The 21770-nt window shown below is 39.6% G+C and overlaps 2 protein-coding genes across 2 annotated transcripts; one reads left to right on the top strand and one right to left on the bottom strand.

The window, feature by feature from the left end:
• Positions 1 to 27: 27 nt before the first annotated feature.
• Positions 28 to 1160, top strand: cunh1orf146 (chromosome unknown C1orf146 homolog). Its single transcript, XM_008297325.1, has 4 exons — positions 28 to 103; positions 543 to 684; positions 880 to 958; positions 1053 to 1160. Exons 1-4 carry the CDS (start codon positions 28 to 30, stop codon positions 1158 to 1160), a joined length of 405 nt encoding a protein of 134 aa, XP_008295547.1.
• Positions 1161 to 1309: 149 nt separating this feature from the next.
• Positions 1310 to 12469, bottom strand: LOC103368819 (glomulin-like). The gene is made up of 17 exons (XM_008297313.1): positions 12431 to 12469; positions 9415 to 9525; positions 9230 to 9338; positions 6317 to 6566; positions 5213 to 5303; positions 4957 to 5123; positions 4822 to 4875; positions 4701 to 4731; positions 4517 to 4606; positions 3290 to 3331; positions 3122 to 3195; positions 2781 to 2865; positions 2522 to 2631; positions 2029 to 2092; positions 1802 to 1943; positions 1597 to 1691; positions 1310 to 1506 (listed from the first exon to the last, which is right to left on the bottom strand). The coding sequence occupies exons 1-17, from the start codon at positions 12467 to 12469 to the stop codon at positions 1411 to 1413; spliced, it is 1650 nt and encodes a 549-aa protein (XP_008295535.1). The 3' UTR covers positions 1310 to 1410.
• Between the last annotated feature and the right edge of the window lie 9301 nt (positions 12470 to 21770).

The raw sequence follows: 21770 nt of genomic DNA, 5'->3' as shown, positions 1-21770 counted from the left end.
TTTCTCCAGAACAACGATGCTAACAAGATGCTAATGGCGCAGCAGCACCGAATCAGGTTTTCGGACAGCGTTCAGTCCGGAGCCTTTATTTTTCCTCTGTCAGGTAAGCTAACAGAAACACTACACACCTGTACCAACTGGTCCCACCTGTCATGTCACAGACACAAAATGTTTGATGTTTTGCGTCTCTTTGTGGTCATTTTGTGTCACTGTATATATGTTCACCATCACTTAAAACAGAGGCTCTGGATCAGGGCCCCCTGACTCTTTGGGCCCCTCAACCTGTTCCCAGTAGATTCCTTCATAATCCATCCATAACTATAGAAGGTTTGGGGTAGTTATTTCTCCAACACATTTGCCTTACATTTTTAAGTTAAAGTACTTTAGAAAGCTTTCTACTGAATCCTCAGATACTCCTCATAGGCTTTTCTTTTAATGATGTTATGGCCAAAGTAAGGCATTTTGTTCTTGGCTGAGAATAAGGTTCTGACATTTCTAACTTGCTTGCTTAGGTACTGCATTTCTCTTGGTTGACCCTCAAGACCGTTCAGAGCCTTTTGAGGAATCAGGACTCACTGAGAAGATCAAAAAGTTTGTTCAAGTCCACCGAAACTGCTTTCTACTCCTGCAGGCCCCCTGTAATGGGAAAAGGGAGCAGGAAATATTGACTCTCATTCAGAACAGGTAGACATTTCTCTACAAAATGTTCTACTTCCCCAAGTTGTTATCTGGGAGAGTGTGTAACCCCTTTTTTCTTTTTGCTAGAGTGACACTAAGGAAGCTCAGTTTGTGCGTTCATTGGCATTCTGGTTCAAAGATTCTATATAATACTCGTCCCGTCATATATCCAATAACTGAGTGAGTCTTTGTCTCTTTCAGGTTCTTTGCCAGCAATCTCAGGATCCTGCCTGTACGAAACAATGCTGAAATTGTCAAAGGGATGTTGACTATCGCCAAGGTAAAGTTATGTGGTGACACTGGACCACACATTAAATATGCTGTTGTTCCCTTGTGATGCCTTAAAGTGAACCAGTGCTCGTTTATTTACGTAGGCCACCAGCAAGCCTCATGTGGACATGATCCGGCACCGGATGTCTCTGGCTCGAGCCCACATCATTGAAAGCAGTCCTGTGTGGGAGATGCTAAGAGACAGACTGTAAAGCTCAGGCGATCCATCAGTATTCTATTTTATTTGACGCAACCCGTACAAGCCTTACTAGAGATTAAGATGTGTTTCAACATACAGTAGTAGCACAGTTTGTTCTGTTTTTACGTTCAGCTATGTTGGCATAAGAAAATGCACACTTTGTTCAGCACTTGATTTCCTTTAATCAGTCAAACAATGAAAAAAAAGCAAAAACTGTATACTTAGAAAAAAATGTGCAGCCATCTGAAATGACACAAGTGTCCTCAGTTTACTTTGCTCTGCTTTTCCTCTGTGATCTCCTCAATACGAACTATGAGACTCTCCATCAGGTCAAATGTCACCATTGCACTCTGCAACACCTGAGATACAGAAGAATAGTCAGCTTGCTGTTCATACAGAGTCCAAAACCAAAACGAGCATTAATCAATAGGAAGGAAAGTTTTCTGTACCTGGTGCTGGACCTCTGGGGACATATTTGACACTTTCTCATGCTTTACCGTCATGTTTTTGACTGATCTGCTGGATCTAGCAGCATCTCTAGCCTCTGAGGGAGGACAACGGACAGAGTCGACAGCATGAAATTACATTATTGTACCATTTGTCCAAGGCTACGTCAATGTCATTTTGTCACACAGATTAGCAGCTAATTCCTACCTTTTGCTTTCAGCTTTTGATCCTCCTTCAGTGCTTTCAGTTCAGAGGAATAATAGGCTCTTGATATGCCGATACACACACGCAGCATTTTTATGTATTCGTCTTTGATCCTGCACAGATCTTCCCACACATCTGCCTGAAACTAGGAAGAGGAGATCGTCAGCTTTCTGCATTAACCAGGCTGGCTGGAAGACATGCAGTAAAAGTGCTGAATTAGACTGACTTACTTTGCTTCTCAGGTCTTTGTCTCTGATAAGCACATAGCGTAGAAGATTCAGACTCTCCATTATCCTGGATAAACAAAGACAGAGCATTTCTTCGAGGCTCAGTGTGGATGAAGTGTCCCAGTTCTCACACTGATAGACTTTTGTCTTTGAATCTCAGATTGCGAGTATTCACAGAGGTCTGCCACTTAATTAGATCTGAGCTTCTTTGTAGTAGTAATATTTTTGTCCATCTAAATTTACGTTCATATTTAATCAAATGTAGGCTTATTTTAGTTGTGGATCTGGTTTTTCATGGCCGAAATTCACCAGAGGTAGATATAAAGAGCTGGTGTTGTGTGTGCACAGCGATCAGTCACAACATTAAAACACTGACTGATTAAGTGAATTTTCAACCACGCTATAGTAGTTATTAATGTCTTATGTCTAGTGTAGACCTACATGTACCAGATGAGCAGGCCTGTCTGTACACTAAGCCCTCGTTCTTCGTACTCACTTGTCCATACTGTTGAGTAAATCTGTCTCGGCACCTTGTGGCAAACACAGCACCAGTCCCAACAACGACAGAAGCTCTGCTCCCAAGAACCACTTATTGGCATTTCCTGGCTAGAAAGGGGTTGAGATAATTCAGACAACATCTTCACATCACACTGTGTATTAACCATAAAGATCCAGGTCAAATAATATCGAAGTGGGATCTTTTGAATTCTTATTAAACTATCAATGTGACCCACATGTGTCATTGTTTATCTCACCTTCATGGAAGATTCTATTTGGTTCTTGATGTTCTTGACTATATAACTTTCCACTCCTGCATGGTTGCTGGTTTTTAACATGCACCTGCAAAAGAAAAATGACCGATGCACTTAAATTATTCAGTATCAGATAAGAACAGCAGAAGCAAATAGCAGGAAAGTACAGAACAAAAGGACTTAGATGACAAATGGAACTGTATTGTATTGATAAAATATTATTAAAAACAGTAGTGGTATGTTTAGTAAGGACACATTCTGAATATATACGTTAAGTATTCAATATGGTAGATATACAATATGTATGTTTAAGATTTCTTTACAAAAAAATACAAAATTCTCACCTGAAGAACTTGTGTTTTGCTTCAGCATCTAATTTATCAATAAATAGCTGGAAAATGTGCAGTCCTGTTTCTCTCTGGAAAGATATAAATTCAACAAAATCAGGCCTTTTACACTGATATTGCAAATGAAGAAAGTCTTCCTCTAATTAAGCATAATTGCGAACTCACCAGATGTTGCATCGGACAGTCGGTGAGAACTTGCCGCAGGTTCTGTGAATTTCAGCAGAACACAAATTAGTCAAAAGTACTGTGCGAGGTCAGCAGTTTGAATCGACTCCATCTGTAGATCAACGCATTAGCTGGCTCACAGTGCTCACTGATAGTTTGGTCACAATAATTGTAGTTGTGGCAGTTAGCAATAGAGATTTAATGTTTTATATTTAAACAGGATTGTTTTTCCCTGTCATATTTTTACTCTCTGCTGGCTCCTTTTTACCAAAATATTAAGTCTTGCACCTCTATGGAAACAGCACAACAGAAATGGACTGAACTCAAAATCATGTATTTTGTGCAGTACAACAAAATTAAAACACCATAAATAATTTTTTTTTTTTTTTAAAGGAAAGGTTAAATTTGATTATTTGTGTTACAAAAGTTTGAATCAACATACAACATTTTTCCAAGTACCAACAGGTATAACCGTTACTGGTGGATAGTGAATAGTATTAATACTTTATTACTCACAGTTTAATTTGTGCCTGCAGTTTAACCCAGCTGAGTGAATAAGTCAGAAACATCTAGGCCAGAAAGCTTAAGCCTGTTGAGGTTTTCCTATGGAGCGGGATGTTTCAGATGAGGAGTCCAAGGACTACCAGAAAGGTGAAAATCTGATCATTTTTTCCATTTATTTATTTATTTTTTATTAATAGTTTTAGCCTTTTTTTTCTGACACTCATGAATGGTTTCAGGTTTTCGATACATATGATATGAAAGTTGCCTACTTACACATCCAGCAGTTATGAGTGAACATAACTGACTAGAAAGTATTGTTTTCTCTCTGGTTGTCTCTGATCTCCACATACATCTTGTCGCTGCTAACTGCTCCACTGTGATCACCAGCTGGTAGTGAACTGTGTCTGCCGGGTGTTTGGTGCTGTGCAGGATGTGCTCTGTTGTTTTCATTTCACTAACAACAGCTGAAACAAAACTATGAGAGCAGTGAGACTGCACCCAAACAGTAAAGTTACTGGTCCGGCAGCTAAACGATGAGCTGAAACTTAATGTAATGCTCTGTAAAGCCAAAGCAAGCTGCAAACTGGGCTCATGATTCTCTGCCGGCTCCTCTTTACGAGCAACTCCTCTCATTATTTCCACATTTAGGTAGTAAATACAGCCGCTGTAGTGCAGCCTTTTAGACTTTAAAGGTTTTACAGTCTGATGACCTGCCTTTCTCACCTGTAATACACTGAAGAAGCTTTTCTGTTCCAGTAGACTCACTGGAAGGCTGTTGTCCTGTATGCTCTCCAAGCTTTTTGTAAACAGTGCCTGAGTAAACAAACAAAAACAACCTCAGTTTACTACTTCCATACTTGGTGTGATGTATTCTCTGAGATGTTTCTGCGTATGGATGGGGCCGTACCAGTCCTTTGAGCAAGTGAGATTCCTTTTTGCTGTCAAAGGAGCAAAATGCACGATACTGTAAGAAACCAGTAATTTTAAAAGCACAGACCTGTTCCCTTCATATTGTGTTGACGACATACCTACTGAGCAGGTGATCGATGTATTCCATGTTGCGCTGAAGAACAAATACAGGACTACAGACAGAGCAGCTGCAGTGAGCATCGTATAGAATATATGCATCAGTAGGACGACCAGATTGTGGCTTCGTATCTCACCTGAACACTGCTGGGAAGCTGTCTATGGTTACGAGCTGGACAAACAGCAGATAGGCCAGACAGGCTTTTGACTCGTTGGACTGACTGCTGTCCATCAGGCTGCTTTTCCTCTGAGAGCTGAAGAACAGGAGCCCTGAAAGAGGCTCTTTGATGGCGGGTAGAGTGACCTGCAGAGCACACGTATGAGGATTGAAACATCATCTGCTCTATGGCTCTCTGTTATGAAGAAAGGTAGAAGTGAAGACTCTGCTCTTACCATTATCTCCACTGCAAAGAGCCACAGTGGGGATTTTCTGTCTCCGGTCAGTTCGGCCTCGAGCAAAGGTTCTCTCAAGCTCTTCATGTAGCTAAATGAAGAAAGCAATTATGAAGTCATTTGCAGCCTTTTCTTGTTGGTGGTTCAACTTCTTTATGTCCTTGTAAAAATTAAATAGCACATTGCATTTTTAGCTTATTTTATTGTACCACGCTGTTAAAAAAAAAAAACAACAACAAAAAACACATGTATACTCTAATGTTCAGGAGCTGGAAAATGTTCTGTAGAATAATGGCCATTACACCTCTAAACCTCTAAAAATAAATGTACCTTCTGTCATTAAAATGTGCTTTCAAGCCTTCACTTTACATGAAATCATCCTTATTGATATTATACACTGATAAAATTACAGTTATTCAACATTTTTCAAATGAAAAATTCTTATTATCTCATGTAAATCTATGTAAAATGTTAGCAACAACTTTTTGTTCTGTTATTCGTCACTAAATGTATGTAATTTTAGAAATATATTCCCAGTGTTAAACTTTATATTTATCAGTTTGATCTATTAAATTAAAAGGAAATATTTGTGAAATTATGAACAATTTGTGAATAAACTATAATAGTCTTTATTTTTCAAAATGTTAGAATTTCTCAATTATAATCATTACTATATGTTTAGTTATTTATATTATTTATGCAGTTACACATTTTATGTTATCAGACATGTAAATTTAGACTATTTTTGTAATGTTATTGATGCATTCATGTATTGTAAAAATAAAGAAAAAATAAAAGCAAATGAAAAAGTTCTGTAAAATTTGAAAATCTTTGCATTATAAGTTTGATCTAATTAATCGTGTATTTAACAGTGTTAATAGTCAAAACACTGTAGCTAGAAAAAAGAATGAAAAAAAGGCTAAAGCCCTGGTCAGCATCAGCACAGACTGCTGGATTATATAAAATATATGAAACACATTTGAATGAAAACTCTTTAAATATCAATAGTTTCACTAAACCCAAAGGTCCTGAAGATAAATACTCATGTGTGTTTATCTTGTTGCTCCACCTTAAACATGACCAAACATGAGGACAGAAACCTACAACTTCAGGATCTCAGTCTTCAGCTCCTCGTCCTCAGCTGTGGCGACACACTTTCCGTCTTTCCTCTTCACCTCCTCTATGAAAGGCTTCGTGAACGCAGCCAAGGCGGTGCAGCAGCGACACAGGCCGAACTCATCCGCCTCCTCCTGCTGCCGGCTGTAAGGCACAGGCAGCCGAGACAGCTGCTTCTGCAGAGCCGACAGGGCCAAACCCACGCTGGCTGCCTTCCTCTCATCCAGGCGGAGCAGCACTTTGCAACAAACAGGACTTTGTTAGTTAGCATGAACGTCCAGCAGGGGGAGCCAAATGGCAAATTTTTGAAAAACTGCACAACGCCATTTGCAAACACAAGTAGGAGCAGTTACCAGTTACTTACATAGACACTATTACCTGACACTTCAGAAAATATAGGATAATATTGTTGCATCACACAAAGCATCCATCAATCCATCCATCCATTATCTATACACCGCTTGGGGAGCTGGAATCTATCCCACTCACATTCACACCTACGGACAATCAATTTAGAATCACCAATTATCCTCAACGTGTTTTTAGACTGTGGGAGGAAGCCGGAGAACCCGGAGAGAACCCACTCTGCACGGGGAGAACATGCAAACTCCACGCAGAAAGATCCTGGGTGTCCTCACCGGGATGTGAACCGGTGACTTTCTTGCTGCGAGGCGACAGTGCTAACCACTGAGCCACCTTGCAGCCCCTCTATCACACAAAGCAGCGGTTTGTTAATTTCACAGCACAATTATTACACAGTAATGGGGTTTATTATTATGTCAGTAAAAAAATTGTTTAGGTAGTCACAGAAAATGCATCTTAAAGAAATGTTAAATGATTACAGCAACAATAGTAGTAATACTACTGAGGGGATATGTTACATTTACACACGTCTAAATGAGTAAAGGCCTCCTCATATGTAAGGCTGTGAGAGATTTTTATCTCTATCTGTCAAAGATACTGAAGGTGTTAAAACTGTTCTTAAATCAGGGTTTCTGTGGAAATTCCTGCCAGTCGGTTGGGCAGGTGATACAACCGTGGAGCACATTCTCATTAACTGATGTTGCCTAACGCTGACACCATGAATGAAGGATTTCTTATTTAGCAGCTGTAGCTCCTCCATCCTCACGTCTCTCATATTCTCACTAGGAGGAGCTAAGATGCGAATGAGGGGAGCAACGAGACACATGAGCTGAACGAAGAACACCCATTGTTCAGTGTTTGTTGAATCTGTTGCAGGGTGGTGTTGATTCAACCGTGCTGTCACTTTAGAGGGTGTAGTGCTTTAGAATTGTTTTGTCCTTTACTGACAGGTGCAGTGTCTATATTGTCCATTGCATTTATATCAGTGATGGGAGGCTAATGGCTACGTCTGCTTCCATCCATTGAGCTGCATTGATTGATGATGTTCATGGACATACTGGGCGTGATTCGCCGAACGGGATGAAAGCACTTGAAATATACAGTCATCCTCAAATGTATTCATACGCTTCCATTAAAGAAAAGGCAAAATTCACGACAGTCACTCAAATAAGTTGAAACTGAAAAAAGTAATAATAAATAAAAATTTGCTAAATTATCATTTAGGACGATAAGACATTGCTTTTGAATTGTGGTTGAAAATAATAACTAAAAAAAAAACAATAAAAAAAAAACTGTCCTGGACAAATTAGAGCACTTTGCTGATGAGCAGTGGACCAAAATACCTGTCAACAGGTGCAGAAGTCTGATTGAGAGTTACAGAGAACACTGGATTGCAGTGATTGGCTCAAAGGGTTGTTCAACAAAATATTAGTTTACAGGTCCCAGCATGCTTGTTTTTGTGTGTGTGTGTGTGTGTGTGTGTGTGTGTGTTTTAATATTTCTGTTGAATCACAATTCGAAAGCAATGTCATGATTTTCATTACATTTTTATTTATTATTACTTTTGTATTACTTTCTTATTATTTTTGTCAATGTCAACTTATTTGACCGCTGTTTTTTCCTTCTTTAATGAATATATTTGAGGACGACTGTATATTATAAAACTTGCTGTAGGCCTTTACACAGTGCGTTTATGTCCATTCTTTCTTGGGTTTACAATTTTTTTTTTCTTTTTCTTTTGTCATAGTACGTTAATTTTTCAGTGCTACATAAAGTCCTGCACCTCTGTGGTACAACCATGACAAGAAATAGGAGAAAACTCACAACAGTTATAATGACATGCATCATTTAAAAAAAGAAAGTTGGTTTTCCTACATTTTAGTTTTAATTTAAAACAATAAACTGGTCACCAATTGTGTTGATACAACTGGGGGGAAGAAATCTACAGACTATAGGTATTTTACTACCCACATTTTGAATTTGTGTCTGTACTTGTCTCTGCTCTTTGTGAACACAGCCTGCAGGTCAGCTGAAAAGTCCTAGATTTTTTTTTTGTCACATGGCTCTTGCAGCAGTGTCTCTAATGGCTTCAGGGTGATGGAGAGGAGAGCAAGAATTTATGACCTGTTCAGTGCAAATGGTAGATTTTTGGTTCGTCATGATTAAAAAAAGGGACATTGTCTGACTGAATGAGTAGTTTAAGGATCATCAGAAAGTTTAAAATTCAAAGATTCTTTCTGTTGATTCTTTCTTTTTCCAGTTTCTGACACAAGTGAGTGGTTTGTTTTGGCACTTTCAAACCTGCCTACAGGTTTTGGGGTTCAGAAATGATTTTTGCCTGAATGTCTTTCACGAATCGTGGAGATAGTCAGCGAATGTAACATCTGACCGACAGATATCAAAGCTTTGTAAAGGTTTATCAGCTCATTGCATACAATATGCAAAAGTTATAGCTGTCATAGAAAGCGTCACTGCAGTGCCTCTCTGTAGCTTCATAACGTGTGATGGGTAATATAATTGCATGAAGAGCTGTGTTACCTGTTTGAAGATGTGGAATCAGAACTAAGATGGTGTCAGAAATTGCTCCTGGATCGACGTCTTCAATTACTTCAAGTAAACTGTGCAGGAGATCATTTGGGCTGCAGGTCTAGACAACAGAACAGACATTTAGGCTCTTGCAAAGACAGAGTGTTTGACTGTATAGATAAACTGTCTGTACCTACTTTAATCAGATGTGTGACGGCAGCCCGGCAGTGGTCAAGGTTCTTCTTTTTTTTAGTTGCTTCGCTTATAAGAGGCTCCATGAGAACGTAACCCATAGCCGTCACGATTACCTATGTGTGAAAGAATACATCATCAGTAAATGTGAAAAGAGACCACGGTGGTGAGAAGTCGACGGGCATTTCCTTTCAATTTGCATGCGTCACTGCATAAACAGGTGCGTGCAATAACAAGTGCAGTTTCACACTTGCTTTGCATCTGAACAGTCTTCAAGCTGTGGCTTAAAGTGTGATCTATCAAACTATGAAAAAACAAAAACAAGATATGGAGCGACGGGAGGGGCGGAAGTCTCAGTGCTTACAATGAGTTCAACTAAACACTGGATGAACGCGTGTAATGGATGGTTTAGGGTCCACACTGACGTTTCCTGGTAAAAAAAATTATGCAGTTTGGTACTTGTTGGAGAGAAAATATGAATGTCTTTTAAAAAATCTCAAGTAATAATTCATTCATATATCTATGAATGGCAAATATTTATTTTGCAGTTCCACACTGACCGTTATAGTTTTGCATCTTCAGCTAAACTGCTGAGCAATAATTGACAAAATCTGTCTTTTTGGGAGATATTTTTTGAATTTTTGTTTACAATTGTTATATACCAACTACATTACTACAGTTATAGATGTTCCTTTATGCTGCACACAAACACACAAAAGGACAAATTATTAAAAGAATAGATGATCAAGTAATACAAACAAAACTATTTTTGTGTTGTACTGTGCAGGATGACTAATCATCAGGCCTGCTAGATTGGTAGTGGATGTGACTGCAGTGTGTGTCGGCAGATGTTTCTTGTGAGACATATTTGTAAATCTAAATGTGTCTGATTTCATGACAGGGAGGAGGCTGTCAAAAGATCTTTTCAACAAAACTTCCCATCATCACCAGTATGTCATACACACATTGTGTTTCTCTGCATGTCTGTCCCCGTTGACAGTGAGGGGATTTCTCATTTGATAATCAATCAATCAAAGCCCCCCGAGACAGTTTTGGCCTCCGAAAGAGGAAAGAGTGGGAGATGACACATGCTTCTCAGAGTCCGCTACACACAACTGCATGAAGCATGGAGAGATGGGACAACCAAGGGCACTTAGAGGAGCGCCGTATTAAAGAGGGTTATCAGTGGAGCGAGAAATCTGACTGAATATCTGCTTGTTTTCTCTCCACACCTCCAGGTCAGGAGGCCAGCAGGCGCAGAGTAACTGCTGCATCTTGATGTTTAGCATAGCAGGCTAGCGGGGGGAAGCGGCTGCTGCAGTTCGCTTCAGTGGATATGTCACCGTTGTTGCGCAGTGTGAGCGTCTGTGCTTTTAGTGCTGTATGACAGATGAACACAGTCAGTCTGCTGTCACTTCAGTGAGGTGTAACTACTGCTGGACTAGTGAGGATGAAGATGTCCGGCCTCTTTCGGAGGCAGAAAAGAAATACCTGGTTTTTCTCATCCTGAATGAATTTGAGGAGTTGTTCACCGTCACCTTCAGTGAGACAGGCACATCCCAAATTCTTGAACATCTGGTAGTCAGCAGGCTTCAGGTCTTCTTGAGTTTCTCGCTAAATAGAGAATAGATGATTAGCACATATTATGCTGCTTTCTTTTACTATGTGTCATTAATCTCTGAAGTCCAGGCAGATTTTGGGCCCTGTCACATTTTTGATTGCAGTGTAAAGTCCTGCCTTTCAGTGGAAACAGTACAACTGTAGCTAGAAGTAGAGAGAGTTCAGAAATGTCTCCTGAGCAGTATGACACAGTTATATTGCCATATATCTTAAGAAAGAAATAACTGAAGTTGAATGTTTGTAGTTATTTATTTTTTTAAAATAAAAGGGGGAAAAAAGTGCGTACGGGTGTCACCAATACATGAAAAGAAATGGTGACTCTATGTACAAGAGATATTTTACTACTTTCATTTTAAATTTGTTTCTATACTTGTCCTCTCTGCTCTGAAGTTCAACCAAACATTTCCTGAATTTTTGTCATGTGACTGTTTGTCACAGCTGAGCCACTAATGGCTTCAGTTTAGCAGCAAGGAGGGCAGAACTAAAGGGTTTAGTTTTGGTGCATTTTAAATGAAACATTTAGAGTATAGTGTTTTTGATTAAATGTCAAAATATGAAGCTCAGATTTGGTTCAGTTGTCAGATGGAATGGCACATTCTCGATGAGTTGTTCAAGAACCGTCAGAGAGTTTTAGTCAAATGATTCTGTGTGTTTGTACAGTTTCTGGCTCTGATAGTGCAATTTTGATCATGGTCTTTTTTTTTTTCTTTTTTTAAAAAAATATAACATGCCTGTCAAACCAGCTGGCTTTGAAGTTCAGAGGGTTGATTGAGTTTTCAGTTTCAACATCCAGCTATCCATTATCTATACACTGCTTAATCCTCACTTGGGTCGTGGGGGGCTGGACTCTATCCTACACTTAGAAACAGACAACCAAGAACACTCACATTCACACCTTAGAATCACCAATTAACCTCAACAAGTTTTTGGACTGTGGGAGGAAGCTGGAGAACCTGGAGAGAACCCATGCTACACGGGGAGAGCATGCAAACTCTGCATAGAAAGATCCCAGGTGTCCTCACTGGGACGCAAAGCAGGGATCTTCTAGCTGCGAGGCAACGATGCTAACCACCAAGCCAACTTGCAGCCCCAGTTTCAACATATTAGATCAAATAAAATGACACAAGAAAGCCTGGTATCTTTAGATCGCAGCAGATTCTCTTCACATTCTCAGCATTAACCGTAAGACACGTATATTTACTGTTTTCTGACATGTTTTTGGTTTTATTTTGGTCATTCATGATAGTGGTGAAGAGAAGAGCATAAGATTTATTGTAGAACGAGCAACCAGTATCTAGGACGCTTCTAAGTTATCGAAGCAACTTTCCTGCTCAACTGAAGACCCCACAGCATAATTATTATTATGACAGGTGCTCATGAGTGTTATATTTGTTGACTTACCCATCTCTGGATTATGTCATTCGCCTGATCTTCACTCATCGTCAGCATCTCCTCAGCCCTGGCAGCCAATCCTATTATCGATATGCCTTTATTTTCCAACGCACCACAATAGATGCTCTAAGAACAAGCCTCAGCACTGGAAGCAAAACGGCCAAACGTGTAGCTCTCCTGATGTCTCAGGGGACAGAGAGAGATTCAGTCTGTAAGGAACCCAAACGTAAACCTCTTATCTCCCTTTGTGCTTGACATGTAATAGGATTAAACCAGAGCACTTCTATGTGGTTGCAGAAAATGTAGAACTGTCTGGAAGGATCTGGGCGAGTAAGGCTCTCAGTCACGTACAATAATTAGAGCAGAGGTTGAAGTTTGAATATGTCACACCTGAACACTCACTATGAGTAGTTTGCAATCCAGTGAGAGTTCGTGCTCATCATCTGTTCACACATGCACTCACTGAGGTGGTGGCTTTACTTCCTGCGGTGTAGGTGGGGATCTGCCACTTGTGCACACAAATAGAAATGAATATGAATTTACATACTGCCTTAACATTTGAAAATAGTCTTTATTAATCATGTTTTGAACTCTGTTGCCTTCCAATGAGCTTATCTTTAGTAAAATATGAGTTGTCTTTTTGTGTTTGAGTACAAATCTGATAACCTTTACACAGTTCTTCAGAGCAGACCTGGATTATTTGATGATTATTTTATCACTGAATGATGTTTTGTCCGTCTTCCCAGCAGCTTTTGGTCTTCATTCATCTTACCGGAGCGTTTAAATCATGTTGTATAGATTTAGAAGTAGCTTTTCTTTTGTAGTTAATCCAGAAAATGCAGAAGGGGCTTATCGGGGGAGTTCTGATCTTTTTTTATTATCAATCTTTATTATTTTAGTATCCACTCCAATAAAATCTCTTTGCGGTTAACCAAAAGTTTATCTATGCATTTTTCTCTGTAAACATCCTGTGTGTTCTTGGTACGGTTACACAGTGCAGATCAGCTATGAGAGAAAATAAAGCAGCAGGGACTTTCACTCATGCGTCTCAAACAAGACTCTTGTTTTGATCATTTGCAGAAATTAAATATTGGGCCCCTGTAAGAAATAGGAAGAGTCTGTAAATGTAGTTTATTAGCTACATCTTGATAGACGTGAAATGCTTTATACAGTGGAGCTGTAACGATTAATCAATTAGCTGCCAACTGTGAAGGCAACACGCCTTTCAAACCTGCCGCTGGGTTCCATTGTGATTTGACGGCATATTCGATAAATAAATCCAACTGTGACACATGCTGGTGCTCCAGACTTCTCTATACGATTAAAAGCAAAAGCCTGTCGTGAACAGAGGCACAGGGATTAAGAATGCCTTTCCATGATTGCTTGATGATAACATATTGCTCCTCTGTGCAAACACAAAAGGCCTCAGAGGCTCAGAGGCTCTTTTGCCTCCAGCGTCCGTGTGCAATATGATAAAGGTACAATCACTGACTTCCTGCTGCAGCCTGACAGCTTCTGCAAAAGAGCAGCTCAAGTCCTGATTTTAGATGAATAGGTGCAGAAGCGTGTTTGAACGGTAGGATTTAGCCGACATCTGCCGCTCAGGTTTGCTCTCTGTATTGCCGTGTGATGAAAGCCTTCGACAAAAAGCCGCAAAGCAAATACGGCGCACACACTGCAGCTCACTCCGTGTTTGTCCCTGATTTCGTCGTTCTTAATTGCAGGCTGATGAGGTTTTGTTGTGACAGTGCTCCAGGGTGCAGGAAATGCTAAAGTAAATAACATTTAGGATCCTGATCAGCATGTGTTTGTGTGATATTAAAGTCTGTCATTAGTCTCAGGTTTATGCTTTCAGATGCAGCAGCTCAAAGAGGTGATTTTGCAGTTTAATTGAATTAAAATTAAAGTTATTTTTAATTATATTTTTTACATAAAGCCTACTGAACACACTGTCTACTGAGGAAAACTATGAGATGCTTTTGAAAGTTTCAGGAAAAAATATTATGTGGACATTTATTATTATTATTATTATTATTATTATTATTATTATTATTAGACTTATGTGCCCAATAATTCATCTAGACTCATTTCTAAATGACTACTATACCCAAAAACTATTCATACTGGAAATTGGAAAATGTATTTTACATTAGAAATGCACTGATCTGTATAAAGTGAACACATTTCTCTTTTCCAGTACAAAACATGTGATGAGCGAGTCAAGGCAGTGATCGTTTTCCAACTCATGAGGGCACTGTTTGTCTGGGGGGGCGGGGAGAGATACATCCCAGACTGTAGAGGGAATCTGGATGCACACAGGCAGGCAGCGGTGAACGAGGTGTTCAGATTTTATCCCTAAATAAAAGTACAAATACCACAATGTAAACAGATTCCAGTCTAAGTCAAAGTCTTCCATTTAAAATTCAATAAAAGCAAGTCCATGAAATCTTGGCTTTTAATTTTACAGTCTTATTCACAGCTAAATGAGCATTAACAATAATCGAAAAAAAAACAAACAAACTGTTATTTATTATGAATTGAACACCCCAATACTGAATCAATGGGGTTTGGTCAGATTTGATTGGCAGTCACCAAACAATACCCCAGTTCTTATTGGTGCTTAGAAATCTGTGATATCAGCCACGTCAATCCAGGAAGAAAAGCACAGAAAATAAAAAGAACCAAATCTAATATTGTAGATTTGATAGTTGAGTTTAACTTTTACACAAATGGAGTGCATTAAAAAGTACATTTCTCTCTGAAATTTTGTGGATCACAAGTATAAGGTAGTATCAAATTGAAATACTACATCTACCTAAAACATTTCCGCATTGTTTTTCTTTCTTTCTTTCTTTTTGTTTTTGTTTTTACTACTTTCCGTGAGATTTTGTTTAGTGGAAATTCAAAAACTCATTCCCATCTGTGTAGATTTTCCTTATTTCTGGTCTCAACATGATTTTGGAGAGCACTTCAGGCAAACAAGATATTTCACAAAGTTACCTTTGGATCGAGGACATTGTAGTTTGTTAAGTTATTTTTTGGCCTTTTTTTGACAGGACAGTAGAGAAGAATGGGGGAGGGACCTGCAGCAAATGGCCATGGGCTGGATTCGAACCCACAACTGCTGCATCGGGGGCTATATCCCCAGTACATGGGTCACCAGCTCAACCAGTTGAGCTATTGCAGCAGCCTGAGATTGTAGATTTTGAAAAGTTTTCTGAAGGTTTATAAAACAAACAATATAATCAAAAACTTAATCAACATGTTATTCTGCTATTAATCATTATTTCTCGCCTTCGTTTTCACTCAGCGTGACCAATAACGTATATTGCTGCCTGTATCACTGTGTCAGTGAAACGTGACACAATCTGCAGCTTTACACCTGCAGCATACATTAGAGGGAATTTATTTGCACGCCTCGACCAAAGTATCCATTTTCCCGAATGCATTTTCCCGAGCAATCATTCGATCAGGTGTGGGTGCTGTACGGCAGTCTGTGAGCTGTGGAGGCATGTGGGGAGCGTTCGGAGGCATATCTCGGGTCACTGATATCACATATCCATTTATATTTAATTTGCTGGACTGCAACAACACAATCGAGCACCGAGATGTGGACAGAACTCCAGTAGATGAATTTAGGATCACAGTTTAAGTTTTCTTTTTAAATTTCTTGCAATGAAATTCGAAGCTGCAGCGTGTGTTTTGGAGGACTGGATAGCAGTTTGTTGTTAGATTAAACGAATGAGCAGGATTGACTGTATCATTTCAGCTGCGCGGCAGATGCGTGCAGTATTTATGGAGCAGTCTAGTATACAAACAGGCAGCAATCCTATGAGAGCGAGATAAAGCCTCTCCATTTTCTCTTTCCATTCCATATTTCCTTGGTGACCTCTTAGAGAGCAAGGGGTTCTAAGTGAACTATTTATCCAGTTGGCTTCCCCTGGAGGCCTCTGCAGTCTGCTGCAAGCTCTCCTGTCTGCCCAAAACCTCCCCAGGCCCTGCTGTGCTTGTCAAGAGAAGCTGCCATGTTTCGGGCCTCTCCCATGGGTCCAGCTACACTGCTGCTTTCTGAGCCACAAAGATGAATTTGATTTCAAGGTATTTTTTTTTATATTTATAGTCCAGATTTGATCTCTGCTTTACTATTTGAATCTGAAGAGTGAGTTTAGCAAAATTTCACACACAAAAAGAAGATATCTCCTCTTTTACCACAAGCAGACAAGAGGGTGTTCATTAAAAAGTAAAAATGTAGAGGTCAAAGTTGTAGGAAAAAACACTAGTAAACTGTTTGGGTGTTAAATTAGGAGAGGATACAGATTATGCAGAAGCAGTAGTGAAAGAATTAAAGCGGTCAAAGTTTTAAAACGTCTTATCAGATCACAAAAATCACATCCTTCTGCATGTAATGTTACTGTAATGTTGGATTATTATAACTGATTTTGATTTTATTGCCCACTGTTGGGCAATTTATTTCATATTTCATGAGCTGATTTCATGTTTTGCAGCCTGAATTTATATTTGAAAATGAGTTATTAGTAACTAAGGCTGTGTTGTACATGTGATGGAGTAAAAGGTGCAATATTTCTCTTTGAATGTGGTGTCAGTTCATGTGATGCTGCAATAAATAGGAATGCAATACCACAAACATGTCCAGTAGCGCAATTCTTACTGAAGCACCTCGTCTGAAACCAACAGCACAGAGCCAGTTTACTGTCTTTTGTTAAGTCTGTTCCAGAGTTTCATTTCCACAGTTTGCAATCTTGGTCTTAGGAGGAGCTCTATTTAGTTTTTATGTATGAACAAAAATGAAAAAGGAAGTTAAATCTTAAATCTAGTTTACTGTCTGATCTGTTGGATGGGGCCCTCTGTGGTGTCTTCACATCCTACATGTGTTTTCACAGATTAGTCAGTAAGTAAACTGTACATACTGACAGGATTTATGTTCTTCCTATTTTTTCATTGCGGCATAAATTAGAGCTGCAGTGATTAATTAAGTGTTGAATAAATCAGCAACTATACTGATAATTAATATATCAGTTTTAGTGACTTTTTAATTTTAAAAAAAAAGTCTGAAATTTGTGATTCCAGCTTCAAAATTATGAATATTTTCAGTTTTCTTTGCTCCTTAATGACAGTAAACAGAATATCTTTGAGTTGTCGACAAAACAAGACACGTGACGACGTCATCTTGTGCTTAGGGAAACACTGATTGACATTTTCACTATTTTTTCTAACGGACAAAATAGTGGTTAGTTAGACTGTTTTGTGCAGTGCAGAGCCAGTTGCCTTAACTGGGCTCACCTGTGTTTCTGCCAGTTAAGGGCCAATGTACTGCATGGCACAAAATAACCACCAAATGTTTTGTCTTCTGTGTGTAAAATAGACGCTGTGCTCAATAAAACATGTTGAGGTGATTCAGGATCAGATCTATCTGTCACAACTGTTTATTTGGTAGAAATGATTTCTAATAGAATTTCACATTTTGTGGATGTTCCTGAATAACCAGAACACTATGTGGAAAGAGACGTTGTTGTTTTCACTTTGTGGAAATCAAGTATGTGCATTCCTACTGAAGATGTACAACTTGACGAACGGGGCACAGGTACATTGTTTTACTTTAAAAGATGCTCAGTATTTTCCCAAAGCAGCAGCGTTTTATTTGGATTACTCTATAGATGTATATGTCGTTTTAGTGAATGTTACTCAAACAGAAGAGTGCTTTAGTTGGACTCTGTTTTGATCCACTGATAAAATTCCCATTTGTTGTTCTTGTCAGTATTTTTATTTTCATTTGCTGTTGAAATTTTGCTGAAAAGGAAAACATATCCTCACACACATCCTTTGAGGTAATATTCCTAAATCTCTGTGAACTCTTCATCTGGTTGGACAGTTGAGGTCATTTGTGAGGTGGAGGTGTGGTCACATTAGCATTTTACTTCTTTTTTCTTATCCTCTCACCAGTGGTGCTGCTCTGGAAGTGGAGTGTAGAAGTCGAATATCTTCAGGGGGAAAGAGATACCCCAGTGAACTGAGAGCTAATGGAGATGGTGGTCTCACCAGGGAGAATCTTGACCTTGGCCCCTTTTTGTAAAAGCTTTAGCCCTGTAGCAAACAATTGCAGGGAGGGGCTGCGCGGGTGCAGTCTGAGTGTGTTTAGTGAACATCTGTTTGTGCTCCGGCAGAGGCTGTTGCAGTAACGTCGTCCAGTCCTTCACGTCTCTCAACATGCCGTACAGCCGCTTTATCCAGCAGTGTACTGTGAGTTGAAAGCTCCCAAGGTGAGACAAAGGCCCAGGCCGGACGCCTCAGTCTTTCCTGAGCTGCAGCATCTGTCTGGTATCGAGCGGCGCCGGGGAACCGCATCAACAAATCCATACCGCCTGGGCCGCGCATGCAGACTTCATCACCGCCTGCTCAACCTTTTGTAAATCGGCATTTTGATGACAATTCCCAGTGTCGAGTTGTTCCCAATCAATACAGACAGAGCGGACACCTTAACAGACACAGATAACTGCTGCTCGTCTGCTGTATCTCTGGGCTGTGGAGACTGACACCCTGTCTGACTCTGATCAATAAGTGGTGCGTGCCCGGCCCTGCCCACTCTGCTATAACACACAGGGCTTGGTTTCCCCTGGCAGCCGGGTAAAACTGCCCCGGCAACTCCCCAAGGTGGACGAATCGGAGATGTTACATGTGAACTGGCTGTCAAAATGATTTTGTCATCTCCTCTTCTCTCTGGTGTTTAAAGATGCTGACACACTGTGTTTTGGGTACCAATGTCTTGTTGAAAGTGATGGAGGCTTTTAGCCTTTTTTTTTTTTTTCAAAACTCCCTTTATCCATTTAAGTGTTCACTCAAGTGTTAGAATTTCTATTTCACCTGCCACAGATGTCTCCTGGCACTTTCTGCCCACTCACGGCGTCCTTTCAGTTCCTCTGATCTCGACCCTCTTTTGAATTTACAGACTTTAAAACTTTTAAATCTTTATGAGGTTCATGTTTTTGAGATCCTGTATTATTTGTTGCTTTTCTATTTTGCACTGACTTGAAGAACCTACTGTTATTTTTCAGTGATTAAAAAAAATGACAGCAAATATTGGCAAAGCTAATCAATAGTTGTTTTATGTTTATGCCAGAGAGGTTGAGGGAATATTATTTGCAGGTAGACGGTTCAGAGTAAAGATAAAACCCTGGGTAAAGAAGGCCAGATCAGATTCAGCTTGGGGTCATTAATGTTTCAGAGGATGCCAGAGGGAGAATGGGAGAGTCACTGCACTGCCGGGATCCATTTCCTTTGACTGTGGCTTTGTCATTTTGGATCAATCCCATCATACGCAGTCCTTTTGTAAAGTGGCTCCTCTCTAATGGAGTGATTGGCAACATATTGGCACGTTATAAACAGCATTAGCCATATTGAGTCCATGTTATGCTTTAAAGGTAGGCGGGCAAATGATTTAGTGTCATCTAGATAAATTAACTTATACATTTATGGATGAAAAACACTAAAATCCTGTTTAAGAACACCTTTTTTTGTTGCAGGATTTTGCACCAAAAGCATATTAATATAGTTAAATACCTCCTTTTCTTGCTTCGTCTTCCCCTTCCACGGCCCAGTGCAGACCTCAGGGGCTGTGGAAGTACTTACCATCCTACTCCTCTATGCTGTGATCCCCACAATGGCGTTACTCCTGCTTTGATCCTGCTGCAGTCTGACACATGACCACACAGACCCCTGAATGGGCATTAGTGCAGGCTTCAGCAAACCCAACATCTGTGCCTCCCAGCTCTGCCACTGCTCAAATCATTCATTAAATCAGAACACAAAAAGTAACTTTACTTGAATGCCTCAGCATAAATATTTGATCATGGCTGAGAATAAATCTTTGTCATTTTGTTCTCCTTCCTCTGGCTGCGGGCTCCTCTTATAGATCTTCCTCGCCTCGCTCTGTCTTTGCTATTTAGATCCAGGCACATGCTTGGCTTGGTCATTTGTGAAATGGATCTTATGAATTTTTTAGAAAGATTCATAGCTACAATCAGGCCCGGTTAAGGGGACGACTGTATCACAAAGCGACATCTTGTGCTGCCATGCTCGCTCACAAATCATATTCTGTTTGCATAGATGATGTAAACTGAAAGAGGTTTTGTGTGTTATTTTGACTTACGCACTAAACTGTGCTGTATTATAACACATTTTACTGCTGAATTAACACTTTGACTACACAATAGTTGGTTCTGGTATTCGCTTATTTGTTTCACGGTTTTTTTTCTTTCTTTTTTTATTGTTTTGAATCAGAGATTTAATAGAAAATATCAGTTGATGTGATTTTAACCATCTGAAACCCACCAGTGGGTTTTTGTTTTTTTTATAAATAGACAAATTTCCGTAATTTATCAGTACCAGAAAATCTAAAAACAGAAAGAATCTCCACCTTTTCAACTTTCTAGTGGTCTTTGAACTGACGCAGAGTTTCGCCACTTAAACGTTCCAAATCTAATTTTAAAATTGTGGTTTAAAAAAATATATAAAACAGATTCAATTCAATTCAATTCAATTTTATTTGTATAGCGCATATTTACAACAAGAAGTCATCTCATAGCGCTTCACAAAGGCAGAGACAGAAACACCCAACAATCCAAAACATCTGGATTCCCTATAAGCTTCAGCAGTCCGCAAACAGTCCGCAACAGTGGGAAGGAACCGAAAATCCCCGCAGGGGAAAAAAAACCTCCGACAGAACCAGGCTCAGGAAGGGACAGCCATCTGCCTCGACCGGTTGGGTGGATGTAGGATGAATTATAAAATTTAGTTTACAGTTAAACAAGTTATTAGAATTTATTGTCCTTTTGTGACAGGAGGCATCATGGTGGGACAGCAGGATGCAGAAGGTGAGGCCAGCGGCTGTAATTCAGGAGCTCCAGATCCAGAGACATCCACAGAGAGAGCAGGCGCAGGAGAACCTCGGGGGGAGTCACAGAGTTAGTCATATGTAATGGTGATAGGCAACTATATAAACATATACATACATACACACACATATGTCTATATATAAAGATTCAGTGGTTTATGGCAAGAAAAAATCTAAAAATTCTCTTTGGCGCAACAGAGGAGCCATGAGAGACTCAGCTGTGGCCAACAATCACGTAGAAAAAGTTCAGAGGCTAATTGGCTGAACTGCGGGCAGTGTTTACACGCAGCAGTTAGGAGACAAGTGTGGAAACAACTGGAAATAAAATCAAAAGTGTTAAAATATCTACAGCATGTGGAGCCCCCATTTCTTTCCCAGTGTTGGTAACACTTGTGGGCACTTGGACAAATGTGTTGCACAGTTTTCTCAATCTTTATAAAA

This window comes from Stegastes partitus, unplaced genomic scaffold, assembly GCF_000690725.1.
Source record: "Stegastes partitus isolate 25-593 unplaced genomic scaffold, Stegastes_partitus-1.0.2 Scaffold25, whole genome shotgun sequence".
Taxonomy (NCBI): domain Eukaryota; kingdom Metazoa; phylum Chordata; class Actinopteri; family Pomacentridae; genus Stegastes; species Stegastes partitus.
Note: the sequence above shows the minus strand (reverse complement) of the source record. Positions and strands in the feature narration are given on the sequence as shown.

Coding starts and splice junctions, on each gene's coding strand:
- cunh1orf146 (XM_008297325.1), top strand. CDS start 28: ATGCTAATGGCGCAGCAGCACCGAATCAGGTTTTCGGACAGCGTTCAG. Junction 104..542: donor CTTTATTTTTCCTCTGTCAG/GTAAGCTAACAG, acceptor TTGACCCTCAAG/ACCGTTCAGAGCCTTTTGAG. Junction 685..879: donor TTGACTCTCATTCAGAACAG/GTAGACATTTCT, acceptor TGTCTCTTTCAG/GTTCTTTGCCAGCAATCTCA.
- LOC103368819 (XM_008297313.1), bottom strand. CDS start 12,469: ATGAGTGAAGATCAGGCGAATGACATAATCCAGAGATGG. Junction 2,093..2,521: donor TTACTCAACAGTATGGACAA/GTGAGTACGAAG, acceptor TTGTTTATCCAG/GATAATGGAGAGTCTGAATC. Junction 1,507..1,596: donor CCCCAGAGGTCCAGCACCAG/GTACAGAAAACT, acceptor TCTGTATCTCAG/GTGTTGCAGAGTGCAATGGT.